The 23,146-nt window shown below is 41.1% G+C and overlaps 1 protein-coding gene across 1 annotated transcript in view; it reads right to left on the reverse strand.

Annotated features, from left to right (window-relative positions):
• Window positions 1-23,146, reverse strand: part of fibcd1b (fibrinogen C domain containing 1b) — a 248,405-nt gene that overhangs the window by 82,788 nt on the left and 142,471 nt on the right. Inside the window, exon 6 of the mRNA XM_024397223.1 lies at window positions 12,853-12,949. Coding sequence (XP_024252991.1) covers window positions 12,853-12,949 — 97 coding nt within the window. The remainder of the gene's footprint in view (window positions 1-12,852; window positions 12,950-23,146) is intronic.

Genomic DNA, 23,146 nt, shown 5'->3' on the forward strand with positions numbered 1-23,146 from the left:
TTCCTCTCGCTCCTACTGAAAAGCCAATTGTCCCGGTTGATATATTATTGAATAGATATTTGAAAAACACCTTGAGGATTGATTCTAAAAAAACGTTTGCCATGTTTCTGTTGATATTATGGATCTAATTTGGATTTTTTGGGGGTGTTGTCGTGACCGCTATTTCCGGTGATTTCTCAACATAACGTGACAAACAAACTGAGATATTTTTGGTAGAAAAATAATCTTTATGGAACAAAAGGAACATTTGCTGTCTAACTGGGTGTCTCGTCAGTGAAAACATCTGAAGATCATCAAAGGTAAACGGTTAAATTTATTGCTTTTCTGATTTTCGTGACCAAGCTTCCTGCTGCTAGCTGGACATAATGCTATGCTAGGCTATCGATAAACTTACACAAACGCTTGTCTTGCTTTGGCTGTAAAGCATCATTTCAAAATATGAGACGACAGGGTGACCTCTTGATTCTAGCCATCCCGGATCCGGGATCGTGAATACAGCCTCAAGCTCATTACCATAACGCAACGTTAACTATTCATGAAAATCGCAAATGAAATGAAATTAATATGCTAGCTCCCAAGCTTAGCCTTTTGTTAACAACACTGTCATCTTAGATTTTCAAAATATGTTTCTCAACCATAGCAAAACAAGCATTTGTGTAACAGCTAGCGCAGCTAGCGTAGCATTTAGCGTTAGCATCAGCAGGCAACATTTTCACAAAAACCAGAAAATCATTCAAATAAAATCATTTACCTTTGAAGAACTTCAGATGTTTTCAATGAGGAGACTCTCAGTTAGATAGCAAATGCTCAGTTTTTCCTGAAAGATTATTTGTTTAGGAGAAATCGCTCAGTTTGGTGCGTCACGTTTAGCTACGAAAAATACCTGTATCCAGGAGTGTAATTATCCCCGCAGCTCATTAGCATAACACAACGTTAACTATTCATGAAAATCGCAAATGAAATGAAATTAATATGCTAGCTCTCAAGCTTAGCCTTTTGTTAACAACACTGTCATCTCAGATTTTCAAAATATGCTTCTCAACTATAGCAAAACAAGCATTTGTGTAACAGCTAGCGCAGCTAGCGTAGCATTTAGCGTTAGCATCAGCAGGCAACATTTTCACAAAAACCAGAAAATCATTCAAATAAAATAATTTACCTTTGAAGAACTTCAGATGTTTTCAATGAGGAGACTCAGTTAAGATAGCAAATGCTCAGTTTTTCCTGAAAGATTATTTTTTTATGAGAAATCGCTCCATTTGGTGCATCACGTTTGGCTACCAAAAAAACCCGAAAAATCAGTCATCAAAACGCAGAACTTTTTTCCAAATTAACTCCATAATATCGACTGAAACATGGTAAACGTTGTTTAGAATCAATCCTCAAGGTGTTTTTCACATGTCTCTTCATGATATATCGTTCGTTGAAAGCCTCCTCTCTCTCCTCTCAATCACTGGATGACTGCGTGCAGCTTGTAGATTACGCACCAATTTAGACAAAGGACACCAGGCGGACCCCTGGTAAATATAGTCTCTTATGGCCAATCTTCCAATGATATGCCTACAAATACGTCACAATGCTGCAGACACCTTGGAGAAACGATAGAAAGGGCAGGCTCATTCCCGGCGCATTCACATCCATATAAGGAGACAATGGAAAACAGAGCCTCAAAAATTCTGCCCATTTCCTGGTTGAAGTTTCATCTTGGTTTCGCCTGTAGCATGAGTTCTGTGGCACTCACAGATAATATCTTTGCAGTTTTGGAAACGTTAGAGTGTTTTCTTTCCAAAGCTGCCAATTATATGCATAGTCGAGCATCTTTTCGTGACAAAATATTGCGCTTAAAACGGGCACGTTTTTTTATCCATAAATTAAAAGAGCGCCCCCTATATCCAAGAAGTTAACAAAAGGCTAAGTGTTTCGCTATATTTCACTTGTGATTTCATGAATATGAATATTTTCTAGTAAGATTATTTGGCCGTTATTTGGCTGTTATTTGGCCGTTGGAGGTTTTCTAATGCCTTGCAAAGAAGGGCACCTATTGGTAGATGAGTAAAACAAACATGCTGAAGTTATTAATTACACTTTGGATGGTAAATCAATACACCCAGTCACTGCAAAGATACAGGTGTCCTTCATAACTCAGTTGCCGGAGAGGAAGGAAACCGCTCAGGGATTTCACCATAATGCCAATGGTGTCTTAAAAACAGTTACATAGTTTAATGGCTGTGATAGGGGAAAACTGAGGCTGGATCAACATTGTAGTTACTTCACAATACTAATCTAAATGACTGAGTGAAAAGAAGGAAGCCTGTACAGAATAAACATTTTCCAAAACATGCTTCCTTTTCGTAATAAAGTAAACTAAAGTAAAACTGCAAAAAATGTGACAATGTTTTTCTTCATATCCTGAATTTCAAAGTGTTCGCGAAATCTTCTAATGCCACGCCCTCTACTTCTCATCCTGTGTCTCTCTAACTTGCAGCCACTCCCCCAGTGCTCTCTCCCTCTCTCTCTCTCTCTCTCTCTCTATCTGTGTATTGATTGTGTGAGTGGAGACAGGTGTACTGGAGGCAGAGCAGATCTCCACCAGCTGCAACCTGTTCGATAATCAAAGCCTCTGCTCAGTCAGTCTGAGTTTTAAGCCGTTTGTTCCTGCATTAATAGTTTTATCGTGTTGTGCCTGTTTTTCCCTAGACTGACGCTGCTTTTCTCTCCGCTACAGTCCCATCCACTCTGACTCTAGTCCCTGTCTCCAGTCCCTCGTCTCATCAGTCCTGCTTCCCTGCTTCCTAAATATACTTGCTTACCAAGACGACATTGAATGTTTGTGAGTTAGCCTAGTTACGTTTTTGACCTAAATCAGCTTGAAAACCTATGACAAGACTTGAAAATGGCTTTCTAGCAGCGATCAACTTGACAGAGCATGAAGAATTGTAAAAATAATAATGTGCAAAGCTGTTAAAGACTAACGCAGAAAGACTTACAGCTGTAATCGCTGCCAAAGGTGATTCTAACATGTATTGACTCAGGGGGTTGAATACTTATGTAATATAAGATACAGTATATTGTTTTATTTTACATGTAATTTAATTTTTCTTCCACTTTGACATTACAGAGTATTTTTGTGTAGATATTTGAGAAAAAAAGACGATGAAATCAATTTTAATCCCACCTTGTAACATAAGACAATTTGGAAAAAGTCATAGGGTGTGAATACTTTCTGAAGGCACTGTATACACACACTCCTTCCTCCCTCTTGCATGATGGAGGGGATGGAGGGTTGACATTTATATGCAGAGCCACTGATGCCTTCCCTCAGCCCTTCCCTGCTAATGAGCCACAGAGAGATCACCTATCGTTTTATCTATATTTCCGTTAAATACCAGGAGAATAAAACTCCCTCTGCACGGTCGATCCCCTGTCCTCCTCTTCTCCCCTCTCCTCCCTCTTCTCCCTCCTCTCACTATAATTGGTGCATGCCTTCAACCTCTAACCCCATGCTGTCAGAAGCGGAGATGACCTGAGGGCAGATGATGCCAGATGTGATTGGGGCGAAATTTTCTTTTTTTTTCTACAGCAGAGCTGCTGATTCTGCTGCCTGGTTCTGTATTCAGACACGCTTCGTGATGACATGGGATGGATGGAGGTGAGAGGGGCTGAGGTCTTGGTGGAGGCCAGGGAGAAAGACGAGGAGATGAGAAAGCTGGATGGGAGTGAGGGAGGTATGGGGGCATAGGTACAATGGGGGGAGCGGCTAGGTTAGGTCCTTTAGGCATTCACAAGTGCCTATAGGTTGAGCCAGTGGATGGGAGAGGTAGGCATAGTGTGGGGTAGGCCCTGCTTGGGTCAGGCATTTAGGGACATTTTCTGATGACACTGGACGTGGAGACTGGACATGGAGGCCAGGGAGTGGTGTGAGGAGTGAAGGGCGACATGGAGAGATGTGAGGAAGGGTGAGAGAAGTGAGGGGGGACAGCCAGAGAGATAAGGAGGGATGCTTTCGGATGACATTACGCTGAATGGGGTTGAGGAGGGCAGAACCGATCTTGGGCCAGGGAACAGACTGTTAGGAGGTTGGATGAAGATAACAGCATGGACGGAGGGGGGAGCGTAGAGGAGAGAAGCGAGGAAGGAGAGGAGTGAATCAAAAGGTCTGTGAATGGAGAAGCTCTGGATGATTGCTGATTGTGTGGCTTTCCCTAGCCTGTCCCAGCCATGTAAAGTGAGTGTCTGTGACAAAGAATGACAAAATGAGAAAGAGCACAATAGCCTCTCGTCCTCCCAGGATTCAGACTGTTCTTTTATTTGTCTGCTCTCTTTGTAGAGATGTAGCCCTTTACAGATCTCTGCTGCGTGAGCAGAATACAGACACTCCACACACATTTTTAAATACTACTTGTATCCATAGTGGAACCCTTTTTGGTGCTTATATAGAACCATTTTTTGAAGGTTTAATAAAGAACCATCGTCATAAGGATCTAAATGGAACCTGTTTGGTGCTATAGTGTTTGTAGTGTTTGGGCAAAAAACACAACATTGCTCTTTCCATTACATAGACCAGCGTTTCCCCAAACTAGGTCATTGGGACCCCAAAGGGTGCATTTTGTGTTTTTGCCCAAACACTACACAGCTGATTCAAATTATCAAAGCTTGATGATAAGTTTCTTATTTGAAATACCTGCGACACATAAGGCCCTCCCCTGCCCTCCTTTCGGAAAGGCTGACCATGACTCCATTTTGTTGCTCCCAGCCTATAGACAGAAACTAAAATAGGAAGCTCCCGCGCTCAGGTCTGACCAATCTGATTCCACGCTTCAAGATTGCTTCGATCACCAGGACTGGGATATGTTCTGCATTGCATCAAACAACAACATTGACAAATACTCTGATTCGGTGAGCGAGTTTATTAGCAAGTAAGCACAGCAACTATTAAAACATTCCCAAACCAGAAACCGTAGATTGATGGCAGCATTCGCGCGAAACTGAAAGCGTGAACCACTGCTTTAAATCAGGGCAAGGTGACCGGAAACATGACCGAATACAAACAGTGTAGCTATTCCCTCCGCAAGGCAATCAAACAAGCTAAGCGTCAGTATAGAGACAAAGTGGAGTCGCAATTCAATGGCTCAGACACAAGAGGTATGTGGCAGGGTCTACAGTCAATCACGGATTACAAAAAGAAAACCAGCCCCGTCGTGGACCAGGATGTCTTGCTCCCAGACAGACTAAATAACTTCTTTGCTCGCTTTGAGGACAATACAGTGCCACTGACACGGCCCGCTACCAAAACCTGCGGACTCTCCTTCACTGCAGCTGACGTGAGTAAAACATTTAAATGTGTTAAGCCTCGCAAGGCTGCAGGACCAGACGGCATTCCCAGCCGCGTCCTCAGAACATGCGCAGACCAGCTGGCTGGTGTGTTTACGGACATATTCAATCCTTATCCCAGTCTGCTGTCCCCTCATGCTTCAAGAGGGCCACCATTGTTAAAGCTAAAGTAACCATTAAAAAGCTAAAGTAACTGAGCTAAACGACTACCGCCCCGTAGCACTCACTTCCGTCATCATGAAAGTGCTTTGAGAGACTAGTCAAGGACCATATGACCTCCACCCAACCTGACACCCTAGACCCACTCCAATTTGCTTACCGCCCCAATAAGTCCACAGACGATGCAACCGCACTGCACACTGCCCTAACCCATCTGGACAAGAGGAATACCTATGTGAGAATACTGTTCATCGACTACAGCTCAGCATTTAACACCATAGTAAACTCCAAACTCGTCATCAAGCTCGAGACCCTGGGACTCGACCTCGCCCTGTGGAACTGGGTACTGGACTTCCTGATGTGCCACTCCCAGGTGGTGAGGGTAGGTAATAACATCTCCACCCTGCTGATCCTCAATACTGGGGATCCACAAGGGTGTGTTTTGAGCGCTCTCCTGTACTCCCTGTTCACCCACGACTGTGTGGCCATGCACGCCTCCAACTCAATCATAAAGTTTGCAGATGACACTACAGTGGTAGGCTTGATTACCAACAACGACGAGATGGCCTACAGGGAGGAGTTGAGGGCCCTCGGATTGTGGTGTCAGGAAAATAACCTCACACGCAACGTCAACAAAACAAAGGAGATGATCATGGACTTCAGGAAACAGCAGAGGGAGCACCCCACTATCCACATCGACAGGACAGTAGTGGAGAGGGTAGTAAGTTTTAAGTTCCTTGGAGTACACATCACGGACAAACTGTTGGTCCACCCACACAGACAGCGTGGTGAAGAAGGCGCAGCAGCACCTCTTCAACCTCAGGAGGCTGAAGAAATTCGGCTTGTCACCTAAAGCACTCACAAACTTTTACAGATGCACAATCGAGAGCATCCTGTCGGGCTGTATCACCGCCTGGTACGGCATCTGATCCGCCCACAACCATAAGGCTATCCAGAGGGTAGTGAGGTCTGCACAACGCATCAGCGGGGGCAAACTACCTGCCCTCCAGGACACCTACACCACCCGATGTCACAGGAAGGCCATAAAGATCATCAAGGACAACAACCACCCGAGCCACTGCCTGTTCACCCCGCTATCATCCAGAAGGCGAGGTCAGTACAGGTGCATCGAAGCAGGGGCCGAGAGACTGATAAACAGCTTCTATCTCAAGGCCATCAGACTGTTAAACAGCCACCACTAACATTGAGTGGCTGCTGCCAACATACTGACTCAACTCCAGCCACTTTAATAATGTAAAAAATAATGAAAAAATGTATCCCTAGCCACTTTAAACAATGCCACTTTCATATGTTTACATACCCTACATTACTCATGTCATATGTATATACTGTACACAATACCATCTACTGCATCTTGCCTATGCCTAATGCCTATGCCGTTCTGTACCATCACTCATTCATATATTTGTATGTACATACTCTTCACACACTTGTGTGTATAAGGTAGTTGTTGTGAAATTGTAAGGTTAGATTACTCGTTGGTTATTACTGCATTGTCGGAACTAGAAGCACAAGCATGTTGCTACATTCACATTAACATCTGATAACCATGTGTATGTGACAAATACAATTTGATTTGATTTAGTGCTAGGGCAAAAACCAAAATGTGCCCCCCCAGGGATCCTGATGAACGAATTTGGGAAAACCTGACATAGACTGACCAGGTGAAAGCTATTTTCCCTTATTGATGTCACCTGTTAAATCCACTTCAATCAGTGTAGATGAAGGGGAGGAGACGGGTTAAAGAAGGATTTTTAAGCATTGAGACAATTGAGACATGGGTTGCGGTCCAAACACTTAAGACACAGCCTATCCCCTCAGCCCTCAGATTAAGTGGACACTGCTGATGACGTATCATGACGTCTGAAGAGTATACACCCTTGGTCGGAAATCCGTCACTCCTTAATCCCGCGACGATTGTGTTTTCAGCCACTGGTAGCTTGTGGGTGCTTTATATGCGCTACAGTCTATTACGAGTGCATGTCTACTTATACTAAATATATAATTATTAATATACACCTACTGTATGATCGCTAGCAAATTTATTAGCTAACTAACGTTAGCCTGCTTAGCTGGAACTTCTGAAAAGGGGAAATGTTTTATTTCTACCAATTCCAAAAGATATCCAAACAAAACATATTTACTTTGTATGAGACGTGTTTATGCCGTCATGTGCATTAGTAGCACAATTTCTAACTTATTTGCATTCGTTTTTACTTAAACTTGTATGCTGACTTCTCCATTGATGTTTTTTAAAAGTTTTCCCTGACTTTTCTTAGTGGATGTACAATTGTTACAAATTGAATTATGGGGCGTTTCAGGCCCCGGAGTGAACATAATTGTACACTCGCTATCACGCCCTGACCTTAGAGATCCTTTATTCTCTATTTTGGGTTAGGTCGGGGTGTGACTAGGGTGGGCATTCTAGTTTTGTTATTTCTATGTTGGCCTGGTATGGTTCCCAATCAGAGGCAGCTGTCTATCGTTGTCTCTGAATGGGGATCATATTTAGGCAGCCTTTTCCCACCTGTTGTCTGTTGGGATCTTGTCACGTATCGTTTTGCTCTTTATTGTTTTTGTGAGTTTCGTTTAATAAACATGTGGAACTCTACGTACGCTGCGCCTTGGTCCGATTCTTACAACAACATTCGTGACACTCGCAAAGCCGACTAAAAATAAGGGCTGAGGGGCTTACGTTGCAAACTTCCCTTGCTTGGCTAATCATTTGGACCGCCCTCCAAGATGGTGAGGGGGATTCCCCCAAGGGCATAAGTGTATGAGGGTGTGTCTTTTAAGTGTTTGGACCGCACCATGGATTGTGTATGTCTGTCATTCAGAGGGTGAATGGGCAAAATAAAATATTTAAGTGCCTTTGAACCAGGTATGTCAGTAGGTGCCAGGCACACTGCTTTGTGTGTGTCAAGAGCTGCAACCGCTGCAGGGTTTCTCACACTCAACAGTTTCCTATGTGTATCAAGAATGGTCCACTACCAATCGGCCAGCATTCCTGTGGGAACGCTTTCGACACTTTATAGAGTCCATGCCCCAACAAATTGAGGCTGCTCTGAGGGCAAAAGGTGGTGCAACTCAATATTGGGAAAGTGTTCCTCATGTTTTGTACACTGTGTATAATGGTTGGATGTAAAATTGACACACTTCTATTTATATACAATAGTTCAGCGTACAATGTGTGTAGTTGTGCTGTGGAGTCCCTGCTGTGTTGGAAGATTGTTACACCTTTGCTGAGAGACTGGTACTATGGGCTGGGGAGTTAATTTACTGAGTTTCTGGTGGTGTTTTTTTTTATTGATCTGAGAGGTGAAGACCCCCCCCCACACACACACACACACACACACAGAGAAGGGGGTACATTGAGAGAGAGAAACTAGAATGAAGACAGGTGGTCTTCACTTATGGATGAGTCACAGACGGCATAATATATTCCAATTTTGAGTTAAGTGAGAAAAGGGGTAAACTGTCTGTGTGAGCTAAACTCAGTTTACAGCCTTATTCTAAAATGTATTAAATCGTTGTTTTCCCTCATCAATCGACACATCTATTTAATAAACTACAACTGGCATCTTTCAAAAAAGTGTCATTGCCAACCTCCCTAAATCAATTGTAGACCTCTACCACAGCCCTCCTACATCGGACAGAGACAGAGAGAAGGACAGAACCAGCAGGAGAGGATGAGGGCCGTGCCTGCTGCCTATAAAAGGATTTATCAAGTGTTTTCTCGACCCTGCTGTGTCCAGAGTGCTCTCTCTATATAGCTCTCCCTCTCTCCCTCTCTTCCCCCTGCCCGTGGTTTTTGGAGAACTCGACAATCTCAGTGACACAGACAGGACTGTCATCCCAAAACGCTAGTCTTTGAGTTTTGGGCACCTCCCAACACACAGACAGACAGACAGACATAAATGCATTCCCGCGCACATACCTCTTCTCACCTCTCCTGCAATCACATGTACATACACCGATAACGGGGTTTAACATCTCAATTATGGCACGACAAAAGCGCTAAACTCTGCGCCTTGGTTATATTTTTTTAGTTGTGTCGATGGCCAGGGAGAGGGAGAAAGGAAAGAGATTGGGGCAAAAAAACATAGCTTTTCCTCCTTTGTTCCCTCGGCGGTCGTTAGTTTGTCTTTAACGAGCCGCTGCAAAAGATGGGATGACCTTTTCTACATCAGACGGAGGTGGAGATATCACATTACAGCTAAACACACTGCAGATACAAACCCAGTCACCTACCTACACAGGCAGAGCATTGTCTGAGAAGAACTGTCTGACAACTACATGGACAGTCTACAGTACACACTACTACTTCTACAGATACATGGGCAGAACACACCACAGTACTGCAGATACACAGTGCCTTCAGAAGGTATTCAGATCCCTTGACCTTTTCTACATTTTGTTAGGTTACAGCCATAATCTAAATTTTATTAAATAGTTTTTTTCCTCATCAATCTACACATAATACCCCTGTTTTTAGAAGAAAAATATGTAATTTATTACAAATAAACTGAAATATTACATTTATATAAGTATTCAGACCCTTTACTCAGTACTTCCATTTAAAAATGATGGAGGCCAATGTGTTCTTGGGGACCTTTAAGGCTGCAGAAATGTTTTGGTACCCTTCCCCAGATCTGCTCCTTGACACAATCCTGTCTTGGAGCTTTATGGACAATTCCTTCGACCTCATGGCTTGGTTTTTGCTCTGACATGGTGTTGAATTGATTTTACCACAGGTGGACTCCAATCAAGTTGTAAAAACATCTCAAGGATGATCAATGGAAACACGGTCCACTTGAGCTAAATTTCGAGTCTCATATCGAAGGACCTGAATTCTTACTGTTGAAGTTGGAAGTTTAGATACACCTTAGCCAAATACATTTAAACTCAGTTTTTCACAATTCCTGACATTTTATCCTAGTAAAAATTCACTGTTTTAGGTCAGTTAAGATCAATTACTTTTTTTAAGAATGTGAAATGTCAGAATAATAGTAGAGAGAATGATTTATTTCAGCTTTAATTTCTTTCCTCACATTCCCAGTGGGTCAGAAGTTTACATACAGTCAAAGAGTATTTGGTAGCATTGCCTTCAAATTGTTTAATTTGGGTCAAACATTTTGGGTAGCCTTCCACAATTTTCCCACAAAAAATTGGGTGAATTTTGGCCCATTCCTCCTGACAGACCTGGTGTCAGGTTTTTAGGCCTCCACGTTCGCACACGCTTCTTTAGTTTGACCCACACATTTTCTATGGGATTGACTTCAGGGCTTTCTGATGGCCACTCCAATACCTTGACTTTGTTGTCCTGAAGCCATTTGCCACAACTTTGGAAGTATGCTTGAGGTCATTGTAAATTTGGAAGACCCACTTGCGCCCAAGCTTTAACTTCCTGACTGATGTCTTGAGATGCCATCTATTTTGTGAAATGCACCAGTCCCTCCTGCAGCAAAGCACCCCCACAACATGATGCTGCCATCCCTGTGTTTCACAGTTAGGATGGTGTCCTTCGGCTTGCAAGCCTCCCCCTTTTTCCTCCAAACATAACGATAGTCATTATGGCCAAACAGTTCCATTTTTGATTCATCAGACAAGAGGACATTACTCCAAAAAGTACAATCTTTGTCCCCATGTGCAGATGCAAACTGCAGTCTGGCGTTTTTATGGCGGTTTTGGAGCAGTGGCTACTTCCTTACTGAGCGGCCTTTCAGGTTATGTAGAGATAGGACTCGTTTTACTGTGGATATAGATCATTTTGTACCTGTTTCCTCCAGCATCTTCACAAGGTCCTTTGCTGTTGTTCTGGCATTGATTTGCACTTTTCGCACCAAAGTACATTCATCTCTAGGAGATTTCGCACCAAAGTACATTCATCTCTAATGCATCTCCTTCCTGAGCGGTATGACAGCTGCATGGTCCCATGGTGTTCATACTTGCATACTATTGTTTGTACAGATGAATGTGGTACCTTCAGGCGTTTGAAAATTGCTCCCAAGGATGGCCCAGACTTGTGGATGTCTACAAAAAAATTTCTGAGGTCTTGGCGGATTTCTTTTGCTTTTCCCATAATGTCAAGCAAAGAGGCACTGAGTTTGAAGGTAGGCCTTGAATTAAATTCACAGGTACACCTCCAATTGACTCAAATTATGTAAATTAGCCTATCAGAAGCTTCTAAATGACATAATTGACATAATTTTCTGGAATTTTCCAAGCTGTTTAAAGGCACAGTCAAGTTTGTGTTTGTAATCTTCTGACCAACTGGAATTGTGATATAGTGAATTATAAGTGAAATAATCTGTCTGTAAGTAATTGTTGGAAAAATGACTTGTGTACTGCAAAAACTGTAGTTTGTTAACAAGAAATTTGTGAAGTGGTTTAAAAATGAGTTTTAATTACTCCAACCTAGTGTATGTAAACTTACGACTTTAACTGTATGGAAAAAAGCTATTTCTGTTTTTTGTTTTTAATACATTTGCAAACAATTATAAAAAACTGCTTTAGATTTGTCAATGCGTTATTGTGTTTAGATATCTGAGGAAATTGTATTATTTAATCAATTTTATATTAAGGCTGTAACGTAACAAAATGTGGAAAAGTCAAGGCTTCTGAATACTTTCCGAAGGCACTGTAAGATCACACTAAGATCATCTACTGGCAGCACAGTATGGCTGCAGGACAGGACACACTGTAGCAGATACAGTACATAGTTACACAGGCAGGCAGTTCTGCAGTACTGAAGATACAGGACAACAGCAAAGCAGGCTACGTCTACGGAACACACTTCTGAAGCTACAAAGAAACGTACACACTATTTAGTCTGTAAGCAGACAGCTTGGACTCCAGGAACATGCAGGCACACTAAGAACAGGCTTTATGAACAAAGCACAGGAAAGGAGAGTGAGAACTGGGCTGGGAGACAAATAGCAAGAAAAGAAGAGAGAGAGAGAGTGAGGGAAGGAAGGAAGGGAAGGGAAGGAAGAAAGTGGATGGCGCAGGAAGCAGCAGCAGCAGCTTGTAAATCCCTTTCTAGCCTGTACACTACTTTATATTTCACGGACAAAGAAGACAACTACACCCTCTGAATGAGGAGTAGGGAGAGTACTCTGTGGTGCTCTGACAGTCTCCTGTTGTATCTGTTAAATGTGTTTAGATGAATAATCGTGACTTTGCCTCAAACCACATTTACTACCCACATTTACCCTCATGGTCCTGAGTATGTTATCAGCACTCAAATTATTATCCTACTCAGCTATGGTCCTGGAACCAAGAATTGGGCCAAGGTGCTTCTTGATCGTGCACTTACAAAAGGGACACACACACACTTACCGAGCCAGTGTTCTCCAGTGATTTTTCCAAATCCCTCGCGGTAGGGGTCCCATCCTCTAAAGAAGTTGACTGAGCCATCTTCCCTTCGCTGGATCACCTGGAGTACACAGACAAAGAGCAGGTGTAAAATAGTAAATATTCGCTACTTCTCAGAAAGTTTTGAACTGTCAAGAAGAGTGAAACAAGGTTGTGCACTATCGGCATACTTATTTATTATTGCTTTTGAAATGTTAGCTGTTAAAATCAGATTCAACAATAATTTCAAGGGATTCGAAAATGAGGTGTCATTGTACGCTGATGATTCATGTTTTCTTTTAAATCCACAACTAGGATACCTCCACAGCCTCATAGAGGATCCAGATAATTGTTCTATACTCTGGATTCTAAACTCTGGATTACGTATTTGATAATTACAAAATACTACTTTTACTTTACAATGTAGTTTACCAATAAAATGGTCTGATGGTGATGTACATATACTCGGTATGCATATTCCGAAATAAATAAATGATCTCACTCCAATACATTTTTATAGAAATTTTGAAAAAATAGATAAGATCTTGCTACCATGGAAATGTAAATATCTTTGTATTTGTGGAAAAATCACCCTGACTAACTCTCTAGTCATATCCCAGAGTACCTATTTGCTTATGGTCTTGCCTACACCTAGCAAACAGTTTTTTAAATTATGTGAGAAAAAATGATTCCAATTTATTTGGCACGGCAAGCCAGACAAAATAAAATGTGCCCATTTATATAATGAACATGAATTCGGAGGACTGAAATGTTTAAATATTAAAGCATTATACCTCTCACTAAAGGCTTCAGTCATACAAAAGTTATACTTAAATCCGAAAAGGTTCCCTAGCAAATTAGTAAGAATATCTAAAACCTATGTTCCAGAAAGGCCTTTTTCCCTTCATTGAATTTAATCCACCAGAAAAGACAGAACAAATAATACAACAAATTTTGTGGTTCAACATAAACATACTAATTGATTAAAAAAACAATATTTTTTTAATAAAAAAAAAAAGGTAAACTCTTTATAAATTATATCATAAATGTGACTGGTGAAGTTGTCATACATGCAGCAAACTAAAACATATGGCAACATCTGCTCTACCCACAATTAGAACCTACTAATTTTGGCATTACCGCGAAAATGAAAGTGGAAGGGGGAAAAGTAAGGAACTTGTCTGTCGGCCCTGCACTTGGGCTCCCGGATGGTGCAGAATTTTAAGGCACTGCATATCAGTGCAAGAGGCGTTACTACAGTCCCTGGCTCAAATTCAGGCTGTATCACATCTGGCTGAGATTGGGAGTCCCATAGGGCAGGTCACAATTGTTCCAGCGTCATCCAGGTTTGGCTGGGGTAGGCTGTCATTGTAATTAAGAATCTGTTTTTAACTGACTTGCCTAGTTAAATAAAGGTAATATATATATATCTATATATTCTAATTTAAACACCACGATTGGTTAAAGAAAATTGTGATAAAAAAATAAGTATACCAGTTTCATTTAAGGACCCAAAAAATTGACAGCCGTGCCATATAGACTGCAAAATAGTTGGGAAGAGATTTTTGACGTACCGATTCCATGACACATGGTTTATGAACTGATAAGCAAAACGACGCCGGATTCGAAACGTAGCATTTTTCAATTTAAATTACTATTCAGAATTCTTGCAACCAACAGAATGTTATTTATATGGGGGATACAACCTTCCCAGCTCCACTTTGCTGCGAAGAGGGAGAATCATTAGATAATTTGTTTTGATACTGTCCATGTGTGTTTTGGTACCTGGAGCTAACCCTGCAGATAGAATTAGTGGGCGATCTGTCATAGTCAATTGGTCAATAATATAATAACACTTTTAGCAAAAAAAATGTTTTTTAAATGTACAATCTGTAGAAACAATGAGATTGGAAAGGTTCAGAGCTTTTGTGAAACATCAACATGGATGGTGTTAAGAGATATATTGGAAGGGGTTGAATGGAGCTGAAGGTAGGGACTAATAACAACTAATAACAAGAAGATAACTAATGTTTTTTGAAAGAGTACAGTTTGAAAGATATGGCAAATGGAAATCAAATATATGGGAGAGGTTGAAGGTAGAGGAAGGACAAGAGTTAAAAACAAATAAAATACAACTATTGTAAAATAGACTGTGTTCATAAAATGTATATAGTATGAATGAGCTGGAAATAAAGGCCTAAGCGTTGCTGTTCTCTAGTTTGCTCCAATAGGGGGAGGGGTGGTAGGGTTGGAGAGAAATAAAGTACATATCTTTTTTTTAAGTGTATATATATGTATTTATATGTATGTATGTATGTATGTATGTATGTATGTATGTATGTATGTATGTATGTATGCACTGTACAGTTGAAGTTGGAAGTTTACATACACTTAGGTCGGCGTCATTTAAACTTGTTTTCAACCACCCCACAAATTTCTTGTTAACAAACTATAAGTCTTCCTCATCCTTGGGAGCAATTTGCAAATGCCTGAAGGTACCACGTTCATCTGTACAAACAATAGAACGCAAGTATAAACCCCATGGGAACACGCAGCCGTCATACCGCTCAGGAAGGTGACGCATTCTGTCTCCTAGAGATGAACGTACTGGCAGATGAACGTATCGGCATAACCTGAAAGGCCGCTCAGCAAGGAAAAAGCCTTTGCTCCAAAATCGCTATAAAAAAAAGCCAGACTACGGTTTGCAACTGCACATGGGGACAAAGTTCGTACTTTTTGGAGAAATGTCCACTGGTCTGATGAAACAAAAATAGAACTGTTTGGCCATAATGACCATCGTTATGTTAGAGGAAAAAGGGGGAGGCTTGCAAGCCGAAGAACACCATCACAACCATGAAGCACGGGGATGGCAGCATCATGTTGTGGGGGTGCTTTGCTACAGGGGGGAGTGGTGCACTTCACAAAATCGATGGCATCAGGAGGAAAGGAAATTGATGTGGATATATTGAAGCAACATCTCAAGACATCAGTCAGGAAGTTATCCTCTCTGGGATATGTGGGAAGCTAGCATCCCATCTGGCCAAAAGCCAGGGAAAATGCAGAGCGCCAAATTCAAATAAATTACTATAAAAATTTAACTTTCATGAAATCACACATGCAAGATAGCAAATTAAAGCTACACTTGTTGTGAATCCAGCCAACATGTCAGATTTCAAAAAGGCTTTTCGGCGAAAGCAAACAATGCTAATATCTGAGGATATCACCTCCGTAAACAAAGAGAGAGAAGCATATTTCAACCCTGCAGGCTCAATAAAAATATAATTCACGCTTACCTTTGACGAGCTTCTTTTGTTGGCACTCTAATATGTCCCATAAACATCACAAATGGTCCTTTTGTTCGATTAATTCTGTCAATATATATCCAAAATGTCCATTTGTTTGGCGCGTTTGATCCAGAAAAAACACTGGTTCCATCTTGCGCAACGTGACTACAAAATATCTCAAAAGTTATCTGTAAACTTTGCCAAAACATTTCAAAGTACTTTTGTAATACAACTTTAGGTATTTTTTAACGTAAATAATCGATAAAATTGTAGACAGGATGATCTGTGTTCAATACGGAAGGAAAACAAACTGTAGGTAGCTTTCTGGTCACGCACCTCTATCTAACAGTACACTTCAAGTTACCCTCATTCAAGACGGCCGTACTTCTTCATTACACAAAGGAAAAACCTCTACCAATTTCTAAAGACTGTTGACATTCAGTGGAAGTGATAGGAACTGCAAGAAGGTCCCTTAGAAATCTGGATTTCCAATGAAATCTCATTGAAAAGAGAGTGACCTCAAAAAAAACAAATCGGAATGGGTTGTCCTTGGGGTTTCGCCTGCTAAATAAGTTCTGTTATACTCACATACATAATTCAAACTGTTTTAGAAACTTCAGAGTGGTTTCTATCCAAATCTACTAATACGGATATATTATATTCTGGGGATGAGTAGCAGGCAGTTTAATTTGTTTATGCATTTCATCCGGAAGTGAAAATATTGCCCCCTGTCACCAAGAAGTTAACCTTTTTGGGATAGGGGTCAGCATTTTCACTTTTGGATGAATAGCATGCCCAGAGTATACTGCCTCCTACTCTGTCCCAGATGCTAATATACAGTGCCTTGCGAAAGTATTCGGCCCCCTTGAACTTTGCGACCTTTTGCCACATTTTAGGCTTCAAACATAAAGATATAAAACTGTATTTTTTTGTGAAGAATCAACAACAAGTGGGACACAATCATGAAGTGGAACGACATTTATTGGATATTTCAAACTTTTTTAAGAAATCAAAAACTGAAATTGGGTGTGCAAAATTATTCAGCCCCCTTAATTAAGTTAATACTTTGTAGCGTCACCTTTTGCTGCGATTACAGCTGTAAGTCGCTTGGGGTATGTCTCTATCAGTTTTGCACATCGAGAGACTGAATTTTTTTCCCATTCCTCCTTGCAAAACAGCTCGAGCTCAGTGAGGTTGGATGGAGAGCATTTGTGAACAGCAGTTTTCAGTTCTTTCCACAGATTCTCGATTGGATTCAGGTCTCGACTTTGACTTGGCCATTCTAACACCTGGATATGTTTATTTTTGAACCATTCCATTCTAGATTTTGCTGTATGTTTTCGATCATTGTCTTGTTGGAAGACAAATCTCCGTCCCAGTCTCAGGTCTTTTGCAGACTCCATCAGGTTTTCTTCCAGAATGGTCCTGTATTTGGCTCCATCCATCTTCCCATCAATTTTAGCCATCTTCCCTGTCCCTGCTGAAGAAAAGCAGGCCCAAACCATGATGCTGGCACCACCATGTTTGACAGTGGGGATAGAATGTTCAGGGTGATGAGCTGTGTTGCTTTTACGCCAAACATAACGTTTTGCATTGTTGCCAAAAAGTTCAATTTTGGTTTCATCTGACCAGAGCACCTTCTTCCACATGTTTGGTGTGTCTCCCAGGTGGCTTGTGGCAAACTTTAAACAACACTTTTTATGGATATCTTTAAGAAATGGCTTTCTTCTTGCCACTCTTCCATAAAGGCCAGATTTGTGCAATATACGACTGATTGTTGTCCTATGGACAGAGTCTCCCACCTCAGCTGTAGATCTCTGCAGTTCATCCAGAGTGATCATGGGCCTCTTGGCTGCATCTCTGATCAGTCTTCTCCTTGTATGTGCTGAAAGTTTAGAGGGACGGCCAGGTCTTGGTAGATTTGCAGTGGTCTGATACTCCTTCCATTTCAATATTATCGCTTGCACAGTGCTCCTTGGGATGTTTAAAGCTTGGGAAATCTTTTTGTATCCAAATCCGGCTTTAAACTTCTTCACAACAGTATCTCGGACCTGCCTGGTGTGTTCCTTGTTCTTCATGATGCTCTCTGCGCTTTTAACGGACCTCTGAGACTATCACAGTGCAGGTGCATTTATACGGAGACTTGATTACACACAGGTGGATTGTATTTATCATCATTAGTCATTTAGGTCAACATTAGATCATTCAGAGATCCTCACTGAACTTCTGGAGAGAGTTTGCTGCACTGAAAGTAAAGGGGCTGAATAATTTTGCACGCCCAATTTTTCAGTTTTTGATTTGTTAAAAAAGTTTGAAATATCCAATAAATGTCGTTCCACTTCATGATTGTGTCCCACCTGTTGTTGATTCTTCACAAAAAAATACAGTTTTATATCTTTATGTTTGAAGCACGAAATGTGGCAAAAGGTCGCAAAGTTCAAGGGGGCCGAATACTTTCGCAAGGCACTGTATGCATATTATTATTAGTATTGGAAGGGAAACACTCTGAACTTTCTAAAACTGTTTAAATGATGTCTGTGAGTATAACAGAACTCATATGGCATGTGCAAATCTGAGAAAAATCCAACCAGGAAGTGGGACATCTGAGGTTTGTAGTTTTTCAAAGCTTGGTCGACCGAATACACATTGAGATAATGGATGAGGTTGCACTTCCTATGGCTTCCACTAGATGCCAAACTGCTGTAGAAACTGTTTTGAGGATTCTACTATAAAGGAGGGGCTCATGAGACCTCTTTGAGTCAGTGGTCTGGCAGAGAGCCTCGGTCTCATTACGCTCGTTTCCGACAGAGTTACCTCTCGTTCCAATGCTTTTCTGAAGACAAAATAATTCTCCGGTTGGAACATTATTGATGTTTTTTGTTAAAAACATCCTAACAATTGATATACATACATTGTTTGACATGTTTCTAAAGGACTGTAACGGAACTTTTTGAGTTTTTGTCTGGACGAAATGTTTGCGCCTCATGAAGATGGATTACTGGGCTGAACACACTAACAAGTGGCAATTTGGACATAAATGATGGAACGTTATAGAACAAATCAGTCATTTATTGTCGACCTGTGATTCCTGGGAGTGCCTTCTGATGAAGATCATCAAAGGTAAGTGAATATTTATGGTGTTGTTTCTAACTTTGTTGATTCCAAAATGGTGGATATTCCTCTGGATTTTTTGGGCTCTGAGCACGGTTCTCAGATTATGCTTTTTCCGTAAAGTTTTTTTGAAAAAACACTACGACAGTATACTGTCGTATTTACAGTTTTCTATAGTATACATACTGCAGTTAAAAAAGACTAGTATATACTATATTAATTGTTGTTGTGTTTTTGCAGACTATAGTACATACTATTGTGTTTTTGCAGACTGTAGTATGTTGTACTGTAGTATTGACAGTAGTGTGTTTGTTCTCATTTAGCTAGTTTTTTTATTAACTGTAGGGAACACAATATATTGTCTATACTCGGCGTGTAGGTTATTTTACGGGTTGCACAAATTGGGACATGGGGGAGGAGAATGGGCAGGGTATATGCAAATTGAATGCTGTATTATTTATTATAGTAAATGCGGACTGTTGTGTTTTTTCAGGCATTTCTGTAGTATTTACTAAAGTGTTTTTTTTGTGTGGATAATACTGTACTACACAATTATATACTAAGTACTACACATGGTGGGAGGGATACAAAAGTGTGTCGTGTAGTCTCCTACAGTATACTATAGTTTACTACAGAATTCTAAGGAAAGTACTGTGAAAATCTACAGTAAACTGTAATATTTTTTAAGTGGGGGAGTTTAAAGGTCGGAGAGTGGGTCTGGGGTCAGCAGTGATACACTTCCTGACTGCTGTATCTTTCCAATAGTAAGATGAGTCACAGTGATAAGTGCACCAATCTTGTAGATCTAAGGACACCATTAAAACGTTATCTTCTCTCCGTCATAAATGCTTCTGCCCTCACCAATATCTAATGCACACACTCTTCCCTTCTGAAAGGCCATTTGTCGGAAGCTAATAAAGGGAATCCATCAAATCTTGATTGACTTTGTCATAATAAAATAATCCGAACTCTAGCACTAGGTGAAAATGACATTATCCTTCACCCACTGTAGCACTATGAATGAAATGAAATTAATTATATCAGGCTAAGTGATGTGTGAATAAATAGAGTGAAGCTTTGCATAAAAGAGACCTTTCAGGATGGAAAACAAAACAAATATACAGAATATTTTCGATTACATGGCTCAGACTGGAGATGAAAGACTTAATAGAAAATATCTCACTGTAACATTCTGCAAGGCACTGTGTGTGTGTGTGTGTGTGTGTGTGTGTGTGTGTGTGTGTGTGTGTGTGTGTGTGTGTGTGTGTGTGTGTGTGTGTGTGTGTGTGTGTGTGTGTGTGTGTGTGTGTGTGCAATTGTATGCCTGTGTGCCTTTGCGCGTGTGTGTAGGCCTAGATATGTTTGTATATTAAATAAACTCCCTGGGAAAAATGCTGATGATTGGGTCATCACAAGCAGTATATGAACAGAAATTGGAAATGTGCTAGAGCTGTGAAAAACACATCTGAATGGAGAAACAGTCAGAATGATTACTAGTGAAGTTGCTGTTTGTGTTAAAGTGACACCGGCAATTCTCTGAGTCGGTTTGTGATCCACACCAATGAACCACCCACACCTCGACAAACACGATGAAAGAAATCTTTGTTTTTATCATAGGCCTACAGTTCAACTGTGAAAAGGTAGAAGTGTCGCACGGTTTTACAGGTAGATAGGCAAAAGGCATTTACGGTGCCAAAATGTTGGTTTTATTCACTAAAGTACGGTAGGCCTAGAAGTGGTAGGAATAAATAATAATTATGGCAGAAATAGGCAGATGATTAAAAAAAATGTATGTCTTCAAAAAAATCGAAATAAAAATTAACTCAACACAAAACCCAGATTTGGTGGGAATCAGGATACGTTAGACAAATATTATCTACAGGCTACCAACATGGATACTCTCACCCTCAGTGTTAGCCTCGTGCACACAAAACAGAATGTAAACACTCCCTGGGAAAAACCATTGCTTCAACATGCAGGGGTGCATATAACTAACTGGTTGAAATCTGGGATGCATGTTTCTCAAGCATGCGCGGGTGTAGTCCTAGGAAAGTCGTCTGCAGGTGAAGTCATAGTTCATTCAAGAGCACGTGGGAAATTAGGGACCAGTTGCCATCACATCAACCGAGAGCAATATGCTGAGGGGGTAGTAACATGGGAGCAGAGCAGATGGGTCTGGCATCTTGTAAAAAAAATGTTGTTTGTTTTGTAGGCCTACAGCCAGTAGCCTAGCCTTCCTTAATAATTGTGAGGATATGTGATGGCCAGAAAGTTGTCTTGAATGGATTGCATTTCTTGATGGTCAGTTGCTTTCTGGTAGTTTTCCATGCTGTTCTTAGTCCATCTATAACACTGCTTCGTCCTGCGTTATTTACTGGGCTCTGTCCCATGTGGTTTGTTTCTCCCCTTTATAGATGTAGTCTTGCTATGGTCTGGTGTTAGTAGGGTGACCATGACTGACCGTAACACATCATGGATGAAGTGTTTGAAACACACACTGCCTGAGTGCTACCTCTCAGACCCTGCTACATAGGGATATAGTACAGTACATAGCTGTACAGGGCTGGACTACACAGTGAGTGTTCTGGGGAAAAAAAGATGTGTGATTTAAGAGCTAGTGATGTGTCACTGATTCATTCATATCTGTTTGTTTGAATTTAGGCTGTGTTTACTATGACCATGCTGGCAATTTAGAAAATGTTCTGTTAAAATCTCTAGTAGTCATATTGTCAAGATCGTTTAGTTTCCATAGCAGGCCTTTGTGCTCTACTCCTCTCATTCTCCCAGTAGGAGAGGTGGTAAAGGTGGCAAAGGCCTTTGGGTACAGAGACAATCAAACGCAACAACAAGACACGAAACACAATGGTTCAAAACCCATCTCAGTAAATTCTCTTTTGTGGCATAACTACCTCTCTATCCCTCTGTCCCTCCCTCCCTCCCTCTCTAGAACGGAGGAGAATAGTGCAAATTGAGTGAGTGATGATAGGTATTAGAACACGATGGAGAGGCTTTTCTTTTCACTTGCTCTCTCACTCTCACTCTCTCTCTCCTCTTCTATCTCTCTCTCTCTCTATCTCTTCCTCACTCTTACTCTCTCGCTCTAACATTCTATCTTTCTCCCCCTCTCTCTCCCCCTCTCTCTCTCTCTTTCTCTCTCTCTCTATATATATCTTTCTCGCTCTTTCTCTCTCCTCTATGCCTCATTCTCCCTCTCTCTCTGAATTCCACTACCATTAGCTCTAGCCCGGAGCCAGCAGGGTAGCAGTGAGGTTTAAAATGCAACAGGGAGACCATGAATCCTTTCCTCCAAATCAAACACGAATCACATCCAGCAAAAAGAAACAAACCACCCTCCATTCGTTTCACCAAAGCAACTCCAACGATGTGGCTGAGTTCTGTCAGACAGACCTTTGCTTTTACACACTTTCACCTGCTGATAATAACTAATTTCTCTCCATTCCTGTGCACTTTGGCAGCGCCCTTTCGAGAAAGATATCTAACGACTGTTATCTTGTTTCTGAAAGAGCTGAACTCTGCTTCACTGTTTCTTTGGAAGCACCTGAAAGAGGAGTCAGAGATGTCTGACAGATACAGATGTGTACTTCAGGGTGTAAGGAAGTGTAAATAGAGAGTATCTAGAAGAATGTGAGCAGTGGCGTGTTCAGGGTGTGGCCACGGCCCACCCCTGAAATCTGATTGGCCACTGTCGTGACTTTACTTTCATTAATCTGATGACTGTTATTTATCGAATCAACGAATCATGTTTAATTGTTACCCGATTAAATTAACCCTCCTGTTGTGTTCGTGTCACGTTAATTAATTATGTGATCCCGGGTCCAAAATGACCGCCCCATTATAGCTGATTATAAATCCATAATAATACA

The sequence above is a fragment of the Oncorhynchus tshawytscha genome, linkage group LG33 (assembly GCF_018296145.1).
Source record: "Oncorhynchus tshawytscha isolate Ot180627B linkage group LG33, Otsh_v2.0, whole genome shotgun sequence".
NCBI lineage: Eukaryota > Metazoa > Chordata > Actinopteri > Salmoniformes > Salmonidae > Oncorhynchus > Oncorhynchus tshawytscha.